Source organism: Mixophyes fleayi, chromosome 11 (genome assembly GCF_038048845.1).
Source record: "Mixophyes fleayi isolate aMixFle1 chromosome 11, aMixFle1.hap1, whole genome shotgun sequence".
In the NCBI taxonomy this organism is placed as follows: Eukaryota; Metazoa; Chordata; class Amphibia; order Anura; family Limnodynastidae; genus Mixophyes; species Mixophyes fleayi.
Window position 1 is genome coordinate 2310497 of NC_134412.1, and position 16674 is coordinate 2327170.

At 43.2% G+C, this 16674-nt stretch overlaps 1 protein-coding gene across 6 annotated transcripts in view; it reads left to right on the forward strand.

The window, feature by feature from the left end:
- LOC142106970 (msx2-interacting protein-like) overlaps positions 1-16314 on the forward strand; it is a 38304-nt gene extending 21990 nt beyond the window's left edge. For 5 of the 6 annotated variants that reach the window (XM_075190049.1, XM_075190051.1, XM_075190052.1 and 2 more), the window contains 10 exons: positions 248-361; positions 626-726; positions 2161-2300; positions 2928-3128; positions 7398-7549; positions 7866-7991; positions 14072-14185; positions 14727-14840; positions 15647-15735; positions 16014-16314. In XM_075190049.1, the coding sequence (XP_075046150.1) occupies positions 248-361; positions 626-726; positions 2161-2300; positions 2928-3128; positions 7398-7549; positions 7866-7991; positions 14072-14185; positions 14727-14840; positions 15647-15735; positions 16014-16020 (1158 nt within the window). In that variant the 3' untranslated portion in view covers positions 16021-16314. The remainder of the gene's footprint in view (positions 1-247; positions 362-625; positions 727-2160; positions 2301-2927; positions 3129-7397; positions 7550-7865; positions 7992-14071; positions 14186-14726; positions 14841-15646; positions 15736-16013) is intronic. The other variant, XM_075190050.1, reaches the window with a different exon arrangement.
- Positions 16315-16674: the final 360 nt, after the last annotated feature.

Here is a 16674-nt window from a genome sequence, read left to right on the forward strand (position 1 = left end):
CATGTTTGATTGGTTAATTCAGTACTATCCTATGGGCTTTGTTCGTTAAAAAGAAAACTGTGAGTTACCGGTGGAGTATAGTACGGAAGGAGTTTGTTTCACAGTTTAAACTTCGTCCATTTTGCTGTATGAGATATAAGATGGCCATTGAGTCAGAATCCTCATTGATGGAAGCAAGACGTATAGATGATAATTTACCAGTGGACAAGGCTCTTTTGTACCTGTTCTTTTGTTTTTTTCCCAACAGGTGGTGTATGATCGTGTAAAAGGCATGGCTCTGGTTCGCTACGGTGACACTACATCTGCCAAAGCAGCTGTAGATGGGAGCAAAGGGAGAAAGATTGGTGGGAATTCAGTGAAGGTGCGCAGAGACGATTTCAATAAGTGAAACAAAAATGAATGAATTAATAACAAAGCTTCTCCATGACATTAGGCAGGCGTGAATCACTTGTCGCGGAGCGACAACCTTGTCTCTCTGTGCTTCTTGGTGTTGTCCTTTCTATATACTTTGCTTATAAAGTTTTGTGTGTGGGCAGTGTAAGATTGACGACTGCTGAGATTCCATTGACGTATAATGGTATTTTATGTTTACATAAATTTATTGGTATTCTTGTTTCTTTTTAAGGTGGAATTTGCAAACCCAGAAAGTCAGTTAGCTTTCTATGGCCCCATGGAGTCTTCCAGACAGGAAGTACGGGAAAAATATGAAACAATATCCGAGACGAGGTAAGTTGTTGCCATGTCTACGTGAGCTCATGTCTATGAGACTGCTAAACCCAAAATGCATATTGAGGTCTATAAATGAACTGGGAACTAATATACATGGACAAATGTGAGGAATTAGTAAAACCTAAGCTATTTGTGTAGGAAAAACATTATTCCTTTGTACGTCAAACCTATCCGAAACTGTTAGTCGATACCCGATCATGAAGGACTATAGCTTGCAATCTTCTGCTTAAGGTTAATTATCTTTGTTTTGTTGTTTTATTGTTGTTGGCCAGTAATGTTCTTATAACACACATACTTCCTGTCGTGTGTCGGCGGACGTGACCTACATACTGACGGGTTAGTTGAGGAGCACAGATAGGATGTCGTCAGACAGTTTGTCAACCTTGTAGCTCTATCCATATTTGTACATTCATTTGATATGGAATGTGGCCTAATCTTCACCTACATCTCCTGAAAATCAGATGGAATAAAGTACTTTTTTATTGTTTGTCTTTAATACATCGATCAACTGTTAATGATCATCTATCTTATTAGAATCAGTCCTTTACATTTCTATTCATGCTGCTGATGGCTCCGGCAAGGGATGTTGAAGCAAATCCTGGTCTTACCCTTTCTCCAAATGCCGATATTGAGTCCCATAAGGGCTGTCTGTCATCCAAGTAGATATCAATCGTCTAATAACCAAACTGGAGGAAAGTTGAATTTTGCATTAACCTAGTCGCAATTCATTCATGGCCATTTAAGGATATTCATTTTAGGAAATATCAGACAAAGAGAGAAGTGTTACTCTATGTAGAAGATGCCCTGAATTTCAGAAAGATAACGCCTGTGCTTCCTGTATTTGAATACTTATCATTACTGGCATCTATCGGCCCCCTGAATCCGCTCTGCGGCTGCTAACTGATGACCTTTATGGGCAGCATTGTTTCTCCAAATTCAAAAAGTGTGTTGTTGGTTTTTGGGAAATGTAATCTGAATTGGTTGAACCACAGAAACAGCAAATTATGTGCCAAATTTAAATCACTAAATTTATTTAATTTCCCCAACCAGCAAGGACCTATCTCCGTTCCTTCAATCATTCTCTCCTGGCCTGGATCCTGTCTTAGCTGACTCTCCTGCTCTGGTATCTGACATTATTGGAGGTCATTGTGTATTGTGTGTGTAAAATCAAATCCCTCTGCTGACAGAAAGGATTTGAGCATTTACCCTTAGGCAGGGGGTGCACCTGAGTCCAAATAAGTACAATGTCTGATCGCTTTTGTAGCTTAGGAAAATTGATAACTGGTATATCCATTTGCATGTAATGCTAATAATCTGCACATTTGGAATGTATTTTGGGTTCATTGCTCGTTCATATATACTGCGTTGGGTAATGTGTGGCTGAGCAGCAGGTTACACAACTAGAAAGTATAACAGGTATTGTTTTGTTAGCAGCGATACCAGCAGTACTTCAGGCGATGAGTGTGCCGCTGTCCCAGCTTCTCCGTCCCAGCCCCTCCTATCTTCGGATGAAGATGAACCGCGCAGAAGCTTTGGGATCAGGGTTCAGAATCTCCCTGTGCGCTCTTCAGGTAGATGCATGTGGTGATTACTCTGGATATAGCAAAATGCGGATTTATACAAAACGAAGTATTTCTCTTTATATTAGAGACACCAAGTGTAAAATTCACGTTTTATTTTTGGCTTATAAAATAATTTTTCTTTAAAAAATAGTAATACTTAATGCCACCAAAATAAGACACATTTTCTTAATTTATTGTCGTACAGGGCAATCTTTTTTTTTCTTTTTTGTATTGAAAGCTTTAAGCCTTATTCAGACGATCCTTCCAAATGGAATGTGCTCAACCGTACGCGACAGCCGGTGTTTCATCACCTTTGCTTAATGTACAAGGTTCTACAAATATACATGTAGACATTTCACTTAGTGATGTATGGAGATGGTCATGGGGGAGGTATTGTTTCATTTGTAGACCAGACTTCCTGTATATCCTCCTATGGAAGGTTGTCCGAGAGCCATATATAGGTGATAATAGAGGAACTTGTCTTTCACTGTATAAATGGATTACAGAGTGACTTCTCCTACTGGCTGGATTCTGTTCTGTATTTTTGGTATCTTCAGTGTTTGCGTTTTCCAGTAGTGTACTGATTGGATTATTCAGTCCTGTTCTGGTTGCATAACGACAGATTTTGTTTTTTAGATACAAGCCTTAAAGACGGCCTTTTTTTTGAGTTTAAGAAGTATGGCAGGATGACATCTGTGCAGATACACGGCGAGCGCGATGAGAGATACGGTCTGGTCTTTTTCCGGCAGCAGGAAGATCGGCAGAATGCCCTTAATGCTTCAAAATCCAAACGTTTCCTTGGCATGCAGATTGAAGTGACCGCGTGGGAGAAACCAGGTATGTTACCCTGTCTGCCATGAATGGGTAGAGGTGCATCAAAGATGTTGATCCAACCCTTGGCTCATTTTGGGTTGGCTAGGTGTGTTGCAGACTCAGTTGTTCCAGCCTGCCGTGGTAGATGTTTAATCTGTGAAGATGTAGAGACTGAGAGAGGCGAGGGAGAGGGCAGAGCAGAAAGAAGAAAGGATGAATTTAAAGTGAAGGAAGTCGGCCAGGGAACGAGATTTCCTCCAGAGGCGAGGTCCCATCTAAGACAAGTCCCCAATGGGAAAGGGATGATCTTTAATAGTGGACTACATGAAAATTAATTGTATGTGGAGGAAATTTGGAAGAATCACAATAACTGCTATTAATCCTCTACTAATTAAAGTAATTTAACAGTCTTTATTTCTTATATCTTCCTATAGATGTGTATAAATTTCTTTAAAAAGTATAAATTATGCTAATCTAATACTATAAGTATTATAAGTTTTTCACAAGATTACATCCCAGTAAACATTTTTTCTGTCTAGTTTCAAAGAAGTCTGTATAGACTCATAGTTAGCAGGCTTACAGGAGAACTTTGCAGACCTGTGTTTAAAATCTAAAAAAAGAAAATAAAAATAGAAAAAGTTGTTTTTTTTGTAACTTAGAAAGAGAATTATGTTGTCTGTGCAGGGTCAGTAAATTGGCAGTTAAAACTTGTATTGTTCATTTAAAATTTTGAACTGGCACTTAGGATTACCTCGAAATCTTAAATGAGTAATCTGCATATCTTTGTTCTTAGTAATCAATAGCATTGTTCTTCCTAAAAGGATATGTTTACTGTATAAACAGATACTACAGACCATTGAATAGGGCCGGACTATTCCCAGTCACTTTGTTTTTTTCCTGAGGGTTTTTTTTCAGAAACTCACAATGGAACTACCTTTCCTCTGACCTTCCCTCCATAATACTTGGTGACTTTAATATTCCTATTGACAACTGTTCTGACCCTGCCACCATTAAATTTCTCGCCCTCTCCTCCTCCCTAGGCCTCACTCAGTGGACCTCTTCCCTCACCCACTGTCTTGGTCACTCCCTTGACCTTGTCTTCTCTCATCTCTGTGATCTCTCTGACTTCTCCAACTCTCCCTTCCCACTCTGACCACCATCTCCTCTCCTTCACTCTCTCCTCCTCCCCTGCTCCTGCCTCGCCCAAAGCCACCCTCACCAGGCGCAACCTTGACAGTATTGACCGTAGCTACCTCTTTCTCCTCCTCTCTTGAAACTCTCCCATCACCCCTTACCTCCCTGGTCTGTCCTGACCAGGCGTCCTCTCTCTACAATCTCTCCCTCACTACTGCCCTGGACGCTGTCGCCCCGGCCTCTACTGTCAGCAGACGCCGCATTATTCCCCAGCCCTGGCACTCAAAACTCACCCGCTTCCTCCAAAAGTGCTCTCGCACTGCTGAATGCCTTCACTTTAAATTCATCCTCTCTTCTTTCTGCTCCGCCCTCTCCCTCGCCAACCAATCCTTCTTTAAGTCCCTCATTTCTTCTCAGTCCTCCAATCCCCGCCGCCTCTTTGCCACCTTCAGCTCCCTACTCTCCGCCCCTCCCCCTTCTGTCCCGTCTTCCCTCTCCGCTTCTGACTTTGCCACCTTTTTCTCTTCCAAAATTGATGCCATCAGACTGAACATCTCCTCCTCCCCTTCTCCCGCCTCCCTCTTTCACCTCCCACCAACATCCAACTCTGGTGCTCCTTCTGCCCTACAACAGGTGAAGAAGTTCGCTCTCTCATTCTTTCCTCTCCACCCTCTACCTGCCCCCTCGATCCCATCCCCTCTCACCTCCTTCGCTCTCTTTCTCCCACTCACTCTCCTCTGGTGTTGTACCCTTCTCATTTAAACATGCTCTCATCTCTCCTATCCTCAAGAAACCCAATCTTGACCCCACATCTCTTGCCAATTATCGCCCTATCTCTCCCCTATGCCTCTAAATTACTTGAGCGGATTGTCTGCAGCCGCCTAACCAGGCACCTCTCGGACAATTCCCTCCTTGACCCCTATCGGCCAAATCCAAGGGTCATTTCTCCCTACTCATCCTCCTTGACCTCTCTGCAGCCTTTGACACCGTGGACCACCCCCTCCTGCTGCAAACTCTTCTCTCTCTCGGCCTCTCTGGTTCTGTCCACGCCTGGTTCACCTCATACCTCCCTAACCGCTCCTTCTCTGTATCCACGTCTGGTTCTTCCTCCTCCCCCTACCCTCTCACTGTAGGAGTCCCACAGGGCTCCGTTCTCGGCCCTCTACTCTTTTCGCTCTATACTTCCTCCCTTGGTGCTCTCATCTCCTCCTTTGGCCTTCAGTATCACCTTTATGCTGACGACATTCAACTCTACATCTTTTCACCTGATCTTTCCTCCACCCTCCTCGCTCAGGTATCTGACTGCCTCTCCGCCATCTCCTCCTGGATGTCGGAGCGCTTTCTCAAAATCAACATTTTCAAAACTGAACTCATTGTCTTTCCTCCTCCCAACCTCCCATCCCACCATGACCTGTCCATTGTCGTTAACAACACTACCATCTCCTCTGTCACCCAACTCCGCTGCTTGGGTGTCACCCTTGACTCATCTCTCTCTTTTGCCCCCCACATTCATTCCCTTGCCCAAGCCTGTCGCTTCCAACTACGCAACATCCCCCGCATCCGTCCCTTTCTCAGGAGGCCACCAAAACCATCATACACGCACTCATCATCTCCCGCCTGGATTACTGCAACCTCCTCCTCACTGGCCTCCCCCACTCCCGTCTCCCCCCCCCCTCCGCTCTATATTCAATGCAGCCGCAAGACTCATCTACCTCTCACGCCGCTCCTCCTCTGCCTCCCCCTACACTGGCTCCCCTTCCCCTACAGAATTATTTTCAAACTCCTCACCACCACTTACAAGGCTCTCTCCCACTCTACTGCCCCTTATATCTCCAACCTCCTCTCCATTCACGCTCCCTGCGCTCGGCCAGTGACCGCCTCCTCTCCTTCACTCTGATCACCTCTTCCCATTCCAGAATCCAGGACTTTTCCTATGCAGCCCCCCTTCACTGGAATGACCTCCCTCGCTCCATCCGCCTCTCTCCTACTCTGTGCTCCTTCAAACGTGCACTCAAAACTCACCTCTTTCTCAAAGCCTACCACCCATCCACTTAACCCCCATCTCCTCCGCTCATTCTCCCCTCTCTCCCATTGCCTCAACTGGCTCCTCTTGTGCCTGGTCTGTTAACCCTCTCTTAGGATGTAAGCTCGCATGAGCAGGGCCCTCTTCCCTCCTATCTCCTTACCCGTTCTTCTGCTCCGTGTCTATTGCATCAGCCTGCCTGGAGTTTCTAAAGTATTGGTACTTTTTTTTTATTGTTCTGTACTGTTATACCCTGTATAGTCTACTGTTTGTACTATGTGCGGCGCTGTGGAAAACTTGTGGCGCCTAACAAATAAATGATGATAATAATATTCACTAATAGACAGATCCATTAATACTTTGCTGAACCCTCGGCCCTTTGTAGTCCAGAATGTAGGACTATTTTCATATTTACTATGAGTACTCTGTTCCCAATTAGGTTTCTATCTGTAACTTTGTTATTGTGGTTTGATATGATTTATAGTGAAGACTCTTCTGGTGAATGTTCACCTGGCCAGGACATAGTTGTTATGTTTGACAACTTGGGGTGGGCTGAATGTTTACATTTTATTTGTGGTACCACGTATCTCTTTATCTCAGTCTGGTATTGGTGGCTCAAAGTCCCCTGGTCCCAGTGGACTGAATTGCGTCCAGTTGTCCTTTGGCAGTTCTGGCTTTAATTCTTGTGGGTGATGATGTTGATGGTAGCTGGCACTCTTGCTACGGTTCCTCTATCCTAACTCATTCTCCTCTAGTACTCTGTCTGACTTCTAACCATCCTGACTGATATACTTATATTCCCCTCTGTTTAGTCACTAATCGTTTTCCTGTTGTAGCCATTTAGCTCTTATTCCTGCGCTGTGTCAGTTTGGTGATTACTCTTTCTGACTTATTATAAATACGCTGACTGATTTACTTCTGTTAAACTGATGGGCTTTCTGACCAAAACATTAACTAGCCAGCTATAACAGAGTTACTATTGTCATGCTGACTAGCATACTGATAGTGACTGACTGTCTTTTGCTGTTTCATCTGCCACTGGCCCCATCTCCTCATTTCTAGGACTGTACACTATGCGGACCCTTCTGTAATCTTCACTGTGTTAGTAAAGAGAGCTGATGCTTTTATTCCCTCAGAAACCGAAAGTGAGAATGAATTCCGACCCCTGGAAGAGAAAATAGATGAATTTCACCCCAAGGCCACTAGATCTCTTTTCATTGGCAACTTGGAGAAAACCACCACCCGCCTCGAACTACATAATGTTTTCCAGCGATTTGGGGAGATTGTGGTACGTCTGCTTTGTCGTGTCGTATAAGATATTTCTTGTGTAACCTTTGGTCTATTCAGAAGTCTGTGGACCATTCTGCTGGGTAATAACAGGAGGGAGTTGAGGTCACTATGTACACCCTCTGTTCTCAGACTCTCTGCAGTCTCTCCCCAGACGTACAATCTGATCTTTGATTTTGGCCCTTACTAGAGATTGATTCGTCTAGCTGTATTTTTCTGTCTGTCCATTTCTAATCCAGTTTAGTTGCGGCCCTCACGGCTGGGTGTATATTCATGCTGCTATTGATTTGACTGTATTCATTCTCTCTGCTGTCCAGGATATTGACGTTAAGAAGGTGAATGGGATTCCTCAGTATGCGTTTCTGCAGTACTGCGATATCACAAGCGTCTGTAAAGCCATTAAGAAGATGGATGGAGAATATCTGGGGAAAAATCGTTTAAAGGTATATAGCTCAATAGTGGATACAACATTTTAATGTTTTTTTTCTGACCGGGATATTAAAATTAGACTTGAGGTACTTGAACCTGTCTAGAGTTGGGGTTCTCTCTGCTGAACGACACAATAGCTGCAACAGTTGTCTTCTAAATCCGTTTATACTATATCCTCCAAAAAAAATGTCTTTCTCTCTCATACCATTGGAATACACTGTGGCAGTGGGTAATAGTAGGTGGACTTGGAACAAGGGCACTTTAAATCTCAAAGTGTTGTGAGGATATCTACTCCCCTATTGTGCTCCTCCTTGATGGAACCATCCTCAGATTTTTGTAACTGCCCTTTAGAGTATGGTGTTCTTTTAAAGCTCTCTTGCCCTGGATTTTTCTTCTTTTTTATTCATTTACTTTTTTGTTGAGCTCAAGGACACTTCCCACAGAATTGATAGCCTGTGGACCTCTTTCTCTCTGGGTCCTTGGCTTTCCTCACTGCCAATGTGTTGTAGCAGCTTCCTCCTCTCAGCCTGCTAGAGATTGCCAGTGGCTGCACAGATACTTTGTTCAAGCGGCTGGTGCTGACAGCTGCGGCTCTGGGAGGAGAGGTAGAGCAGCGGTGTCTGTGGTCAGGTCCCACTTGACAATGAGCAGCTCTTCAAGTGGAGAGAGAGCCTCGGCCGAGGGAGGGGGCGGCCACAGCAGATCTCCGTTGAATCGGTGCGTATAGCTGTGCTGTGCTTTCCCCAGGAGTGACAGGAGAAGTCAGCGAGGACACAATAAGACTTCCTGTTCCTTGCTGGTGGTTAGTAGGAAGTGGAGGGCTTTCTCCATATTCCCCTTGGCGGGCTTCTTCAGTGGAGATGCCATTTTCTATCCAGTCTGTCATCTCTCCTGCTGTGCTCCTCCTGTAGTTCAGTTTTTTCACACTAATGTTAATCTTAAGTAGTGTGAGGGAGCCCACCTATATATCGCTCTTAATTTTATAGTTACTGAATAGGGGTCCATGTTTGCTTTATATAGGGGTATGTCTGCTTTATACATTTTCTGTGTTTATTGAAAATATTAATTTCTGTCCTTTCTCTGTTAATGTTTGTGTGTTTAATTTTATCGCTATGGCTGAGAAATTAACGTCCAAGACTAAGGGTTCAACTGCAAAGTACGTACTGTATTATACTTGTGCAAAATGTAATGCTAAATTGTCTTGTGGACAGTCGGACCCACATGCCCTGTGTGCAACGTGTGAGGCAGACTTCTGTGATTAACGGTTGCCTGTGACTGGAAGAACCTGCTTGGCTTGAGTGTCGAACGACGTCCATTGGTGGACTCACTCTGGTAATATCTCACAGAGCGGTAGGTGACTCTTCTTTTTAAGTACTGCTCCACAAATTTCGCCTTCGCAGCTGGTACTATCCACTAGTGGGGTGTCCCAGGCTAAGTCTGGTTTGGCGTTGTCTCTTGCTTAGTCCGCCCAAGGTCTTGCTAGAGCCTCTTTCTCTTTGGAACGCCTCCTTAGCGCCCCACATAGGAGGACGCGTAAACGTCATGTTCCAGAGACGGTTCAGACAATTGTCTCTGATTCTGACCTCTCTCTTGAAGAAGATGGTAAGTTGCTTCAGGAGTCTGACGGAGAGGACTGTTTTGGTGTAGATGATTTCTCTACTGCTCAGAGCATGAATGACTTATTTTTGGGGTATGGCAAATGTTAGGGTTTGTGGATCCTGAGGTTTCAGACTCTGCTGGCTTCTTCCTTTTAAAAAGCAGAATAATTAAGTGGTCTGTTTCACTCCCATCTTGGTCGGTTTTGGTGGTTTGGCAGAAGCCTGACTGGAAGTTCCATATACCAGGAAAATTTTAATCACTTTACCCATTGTCATAGGAGGAGTCTGTGAAATGGGAGAATTCTTCCAAGATAGATCCTCCCGTTGCCCGCCTAACCAGAACCACTGCTATTCCTGTGCAAGGTGGTGGTTCACTCCCGGATGCTACTGATAAAAATTGTGATTTTCTGCTTCGCTCAGCTTATGTCGTGACTGGCAGCTTGTGTCGACCATTATGTCTACAGCCTGGATTAACAAGGGTATTCATGCATGGGCAGAAAAGTTGGCTAAGGGTTTGCAAGAGATACTACCGCGGGCTAACTTGCTTGTGTTAGGCAGAACAGGGGGAAGCGCACTACGGATATGTATAGGTAGAAGCAGCGGAATATCTGGTTAGTCCAACCTGAGATAGAGCATTAATACAGTAATATTCTGCGCTAAACCTAGATAATGGAATAATATTGATCAACCTAGTGTGGTAAAAATGCCTTTATCAACTGGTATTGGATATACATTCAGTGGATTACAGGTCATGAGAACCATATAAAGGGGTGCAAATGAACATCAAATTTACATCATAGGTACATCATACATAAATTGAACATAATCATATGATTAATAGGGTGCAATGCTCCACTAATGCTAAAAGGTAGTGGAACAGATGGTGAAACAATTTTGAACAAAATAAAATCCTGCGGATGTAAGATGTCCAGAAATGTAAAGGGATCCAAAGAGAAGGGGGAGGAGGAGAAAAAACAACGACAGTTGCATATGAAAACAGTCTCAAGTAATCCAGCAAGATAAAATGTCCAGCGGAGGGGATACAAAGAAGAAAGGGGTGATATTACTTGCGCTTGAACCAATGGAGAGCAGAGTAGCGAGCGGGATGGTGGCGTGCGTGCCAACTGTGGAACGCACGCTTCCTGACTGTCACGACCGGATGTGCACAAACCGGAAGTGGTGGGTGATAGGCCGACGCGTTTCGTCTCCTAGGTGACTTTTTCAAGGCAGTGATGTATGTGTAGGGGAGGGCGGGTCTTATATACGCTGTGCTGGAGTGTTCAGACCTTCTGAGTCACATGTTTTATGTGATTAGCGTTTCAACATAGTCTGTCCTTTCGCGTTGATAGGTGTAGATTGATCAAAAATGGAAATAAAACATTTCAAATGTACATATATCCAGAGGACTTGATTGTATGCAATACTTATATAAGCCAGAGTGCAGGAATAACCTATATATATATAGCACACTTGAGTAGACTAACATCGTAGTAAAGCTATAATCATATGATTATGTTCAATTTATGTATGATGTACCTATGATGTAAATTTGATGTTCATTTGCACCCCTTTATATGGTTCTCATGACCTGTAATCCACTGAATGTATATCCAATACCAGTTGATAAAGGCATTTTTACCACACTAGGTTGATCAATATTATTCCATTATCTAAATAACTTGCTTGTGTTAGCTGAACACATTCTAGAGGATTCTGATATTTTAGGTCAAGCATATTTTGATGCGGTGTCCATTACTTCCAAACTTTCACTGCCTGACCTTACAAACATCCACTTCCCTTCTCCATTACCAATACCATTAGATTCCGAGGACTCTACAGTCCTGACAGTGTCATACTCCAACAGTACTGCAAACCCAACAAATTTAACTCTATAACGGCAGGCATTCATTGTGGCCCCTCTCTTGGTCAGCCTTTGATGACCGCACCCCTCCTGGATAGACTGGTATTCATAGTAACCTTTTGATGGGGTGACCTTTTTCGGATCCCAGCTGGACTAGATCAATCAAGTAGCCCCGGTTGGTAAGAACTCTGTTCTGCCTGTCACACTAAATCTAAACAACCCAGGTTTCGGTTCTTTCATCCTTTTATTAGGGCAAGGGGGCTCCCACTAATGAGCAGTCTACTTCCTCTGGGGGCTGAATAGCGAGCCTCATTCTCGGATGCCCGAGTTCGAAGGGTTGTCACTCGGGGTTATGTTATTGACCTGGGGCATTTCCCTCATCGCTGGTTTTTCACCACAGATCTGCCCTCGTGCAGTCTCAGGCACAGGGCATTGCGCGAGGCTATCCAGAAACTTCTGGTTTCAGGAGTATAATTCTGGTTCCTCCTCTGAAAAGGGGTTTGGTATTTTACTCCAACCTTTTTCTTGTTCCGAAGCTGGGCGGCTCATTCCGTCCGATCCGGACCCTCCAAAACCCTTAAACAAATGGGTTTAGATTCTGGGTTTTAACATGGAATTATTGTGGTTCATGATCGTGGGCATGGAAATGTGAGGAGTTCCTTGCTTCTCTGGACATAAAAAATTCTTACTTCCATTTCCCCATCTCAGAAGGGGCATCAGTGTCCATTTTGCTTTGCAATCTGCAATGCAAATTATCAGTTCCGGGACTTCGGCCTAGCTACCCATGGGCTTTCATAAAGATTATGGCTGTCGTTCCAGGCGTTCTCAGGGTGTCATTATTTTTCCTTTTTTAGTCAATCTGTTGAAAGTTTTGTCACATTCTGTCCTCCAACAACACATTCGGCTTAATATGCAATTTCTGAAAGGACAGGAATGGATCCTCAACCTGCCTAAGTCGTCTTTAAGTCCTGCACAAAGGATGTGTTTTCTTGAACTCAACTTCGACACAGTCTGGCAGCAGGTATTCTTTCCGGAGGTTCTATTCAAGACCAGGTCCCTCCTGGCTAAGCGGAAGGTCTCCCATCTAAACTGCTAGGAACCATGGTATCCGTGTATGAAGCGGTACCCTTCACCCAGTTTCATTCTCGTCTGCTCCAGAGGGAGCTTTTCCAAAAGCAGTTCATCAGGTTGTCCGTGATCGTTCGTCTGTCACTCATGTAGTGGCTGAACATGTCAAATTTCACCAACGGTCCTTCCAATTGTGGGAATATACCTTGGTTATTATGAATGCTAGTCTGCCTGGGTGGGGTGTGATCACCGGTACTCTCATTACAGGGCTTTTGGGCTCCCCAGAAGGCACTGCTGCCCATCAACATGCTGGAACTCAGGGCGATGTGGTGGTTCCAGAATGGTCATGCAGGGCATGGTACTCCGACATCCTCAGGATGACCGTAGACCCACCCTTTCGGTTGCCTCTTCATCCCAGTCTTCTCATCCAAGGCCCTCATTCAGGTGGCTAGGTCATTGAGGATGGACTTGAAAGCTAATTCGACCATGGCTGTTGGTTCTTTGTGGGCGGCGCATCAAGGGGCTGCAGCCGAACACTTGTGCTGGACTTGCTACTTGGTCGTCTTCCCACACCTTTTCCAAATTCTACAAGATGGAGAGCTTTGCGTCTCGGATGTTAGCTTTGGGAGCCAGGTTTTACGTGCAGCTGTTTCAGAGCAGACCCTGGCGTAAGGACAGCTTTGGAATGTCCCTATTGTTGCAGTGTCCCCCAATGGTATGATGGAGAAAAGTGGATTTTATACTCACCCGCTCCCTCCCCTTGCTCTGATTGATGCCTGTTGACTGTTTTTGGTGTTTCTTTTCCGCCTTGTTAAGGCCCTATCTTCTGGGCTTTGTTTAAAAAAATAACGAAAAAAAAAACCCAGAGGATAGTTCCATCTAGGGTGGACATAGTAGAGGAGGAGCTGTCTTCTCAACACTTTGAGATTTAAAGTGCCCTTGGTCCTAGTCCACCTACTATACCTCATTGTCGTAGTGTCCCCCAATGGACTCAAAAGGATTTTACGGTTAGTAAAAAATCTTCCTTTGTTCCTGTCCAGCTTATAATAAAACACAAATGCAACATTCAGGTTTGAAAATGTCAGTATTAGCATTACATTCTTAAAGTGGATCCTTCACCACAAATTATCATTTTCTGTTTCACCCTAAACTTTACTGTTTTATTCGCTTCTAGTTACTTTGTTAGTTTCATTTGCAGCTAGTCGATCCTTACTTTGTATGGAGATGTTTAAGAAAGAGAGGGATGAGAAAAGCTTTCATAGCTGTGGTTTTGTGGAAATATTCAAAGATTAACATTATTTATGCAGCATTTATTTATTGGTCTACTTCCCATACACTAGGGAACTTTTTATTTGTCTTAGAAATATAATACTTTCTCAAAATACAACAGCTTGGGGGGTCCAGCAGCAGTGGATGGGTTTAAGGTCAGTAGGTGTGAAAGTATTATAGCCTATACAGAAAAAACATAAAACAATTAGAGAAAAGGTTTGAGCAAAGAGCTCCTTTATACTTTCACTTGTAATATTAATATACTGATGTTACATACTGACCCCTTTGTTGTTCACAGGTGGGATTTGGGAAAAGTATGCCTACCAACTGTGTGTGGATAGACGGCCTGTCCTCAAGTGTCACAGAACAGTATTTAGCACGCCATTTCAGCCGTTATGGGCTCGTGCTGAAGGTAGGTGGGATTACAATGAGCTGATAATGTAGGAATTCCTGCATCATCTTAATTCTTTCCTGTCCTTTGATTACAATTATATATATATATATATTGTCAACATAATGGCCACTTTTATCAGAAAAAAATAGATTGTTGTATTGGACTGGATATTTTGTAGCTCACATATAGAAATAAAAGCATCCTCTGTACAAGCCCATAGCTGTCTTACCAGTAAAAATAAATGCAAAGGATTTTAAGACGAATTATACTATATTTTGATTCCCAAAATGGGACAAACCATAGCACTGGCCCACTCATCAAGCCAATAACGGAGATACAAGATGGTCAATAAGTCAGAATCCTCATTGAAACAAGACTGCACTATGCCGCAAAGTGGCTTCACAGCGGTACTAGAGGTGCAGATTCAAAACATAGTAACCAGTAGTGTGCACAGGCAGACACTGCAGTGATGTCTGGCAGTATGCCTCTAAGAATTGAATTCCCCTCCGATGATCTCTGACGATTGGCTTTTATGTATACTTTTTGTTTTCCCCGACAGGTGGTGTATGATGACCTTAAAGGCATGGCTCTGGTTCTCTACAAAGGAATTGAATGTGCCCTAACAGCTTTAAAAGAGACCAAGGGGAGGAAGATTGGTGGGAATCTTGTTAAGGTGTGCAGAGATGATCTTAATAAGTGCATGAAAATTTAAATCCTGATTTATAATTCTGTTGTAAAGTTTGCGGTCCCCCAGCAGGCTGTTCTTGAACTTATTAGTACAGGGACAGGTGACCTCTATATCACGTGACCTCACCTGCACAGTACAGGGAGGTCACATGGCATACCCGAAGGAGGAAGCTCCTCTGTGCAGTCCCTTTAAATACTGGAGTACCGATCCTGCAGCATAACTCCCAACTGTCACTGCAGTTTGTTTAGCATCCTGGCTGCAACTCCCAAAATTCCTTGCGACATGTAAATAATTTTCCACCCTTACTCTCCGCTGGTGCAATTAATTTTGCCATTTTTCTCTGCACCGCCCGATGCAGGTAATTTCTTACACTCTCTCTTTCTTCCCTATGCATTCATGTTCTGTAGTTCCTTTCTCCTCCTTTTATTACCTTTAGCACAACACTTTATAAAAATAAGTATAACTTTGTTCCTCTTCCATACTGACTGGTGCCCTCAGTCTTCCTAGATTGCACTCACACTGCTAAATCTTGGCCTCTTTCTTGAGGTGTGTTGTGCAATGAGGTCAATGCTTCCCCATGCAGAGAGAATATGAAATCCCTCTACTGTGCAGAGGGATGGTAATTTTCGGGGATGCTGGCGAAAAATATTGTAATTTTGTTCCAGTGACAGATTATGCCAGAGTGCCCGTTCCTTTTCATCCCATGAGCCTCTGCATATACAACACTGTGGAGAGTTGGAATATAATTCTAATTTCATATGAATTATTGCTATTCTCTTTTTCTTTTTAAGGTTGATTTTGCAAATCAAGGAAGTCAGTTGGCTTTCTATAGCTCTATGGGACTTGATGTACAGGACGTCTATGAAATAGTAGAAAGAAGGTAAGCTGTTACCTTTTCTGCGTGCTTTTGGGAATTTTAATATTCTCATATTTAATTAATATATAATAAATATTACACATGACCTTGAAGGGTCTATATTCTGGTATATCATGTCCGATAACTGAGAGATTCCACGTCCCTTGGGTTTGGGAGGTTTTCTTGGTAGCCACAGTCCTAAAATGAGAGAGCTTCCCAGAAAACATGAAATAGATATTGTAGCTTTACAAGTTGGGTTGAGGAGTCATTAATCCAGAAGAATAAAATTGAATATCTTGCAGCTGCTAAGGCATCCGAATCCAGATTTGTGTTGTCGCAAGCACCGATGACCGGAGGAGAAGTTACAAGTCATTCTGCATCTGACATTACGTTTCTTCCTTGAGGAATTTAAATGCAGTCTTGTTTACTTTTTTTTAGAATAGAAACAGATTTGCTGCAGGTAAATTTAATTTTGAACATTTTGTTTTCTGTGTTTGCACTGTTGATAATTGGTATTGAAAGCTTATATTTCAAAATGCCGTTCTCCAAATTTCTGATGTGATCGTTTTCCAGCTGTGTAATAAATCTTCTTGTGTGACACAACTCTGTCTCCAGCGCCCATTTATTGCTGAGTCTGTGATGGTGAATGGAGTGTAAAGTAATCTGTGTTTTTCATATCCATGCTGAGTATATGTAATATATAATGTTTATATGAGGACTTGTAGTGTTTACTGGACAGTGTAGGAGATCATCATAATTTATTTATATAGCGCCAGCAAATTCCGTAGCACTTTCTAATTGGGAGATGAGAAGATTATGCAAGTTGACAAGGAGGTCAAATCTAAGGGTTTTGGGATATCCGATATACAATCAAAGTGGCATTAAGTCCCTGGTTTCAAACAATGCAAAGCAACCCGGTACTGGTGCTGGATTGACATCTGTTTTTTTTTTCTTGGTGTTGTT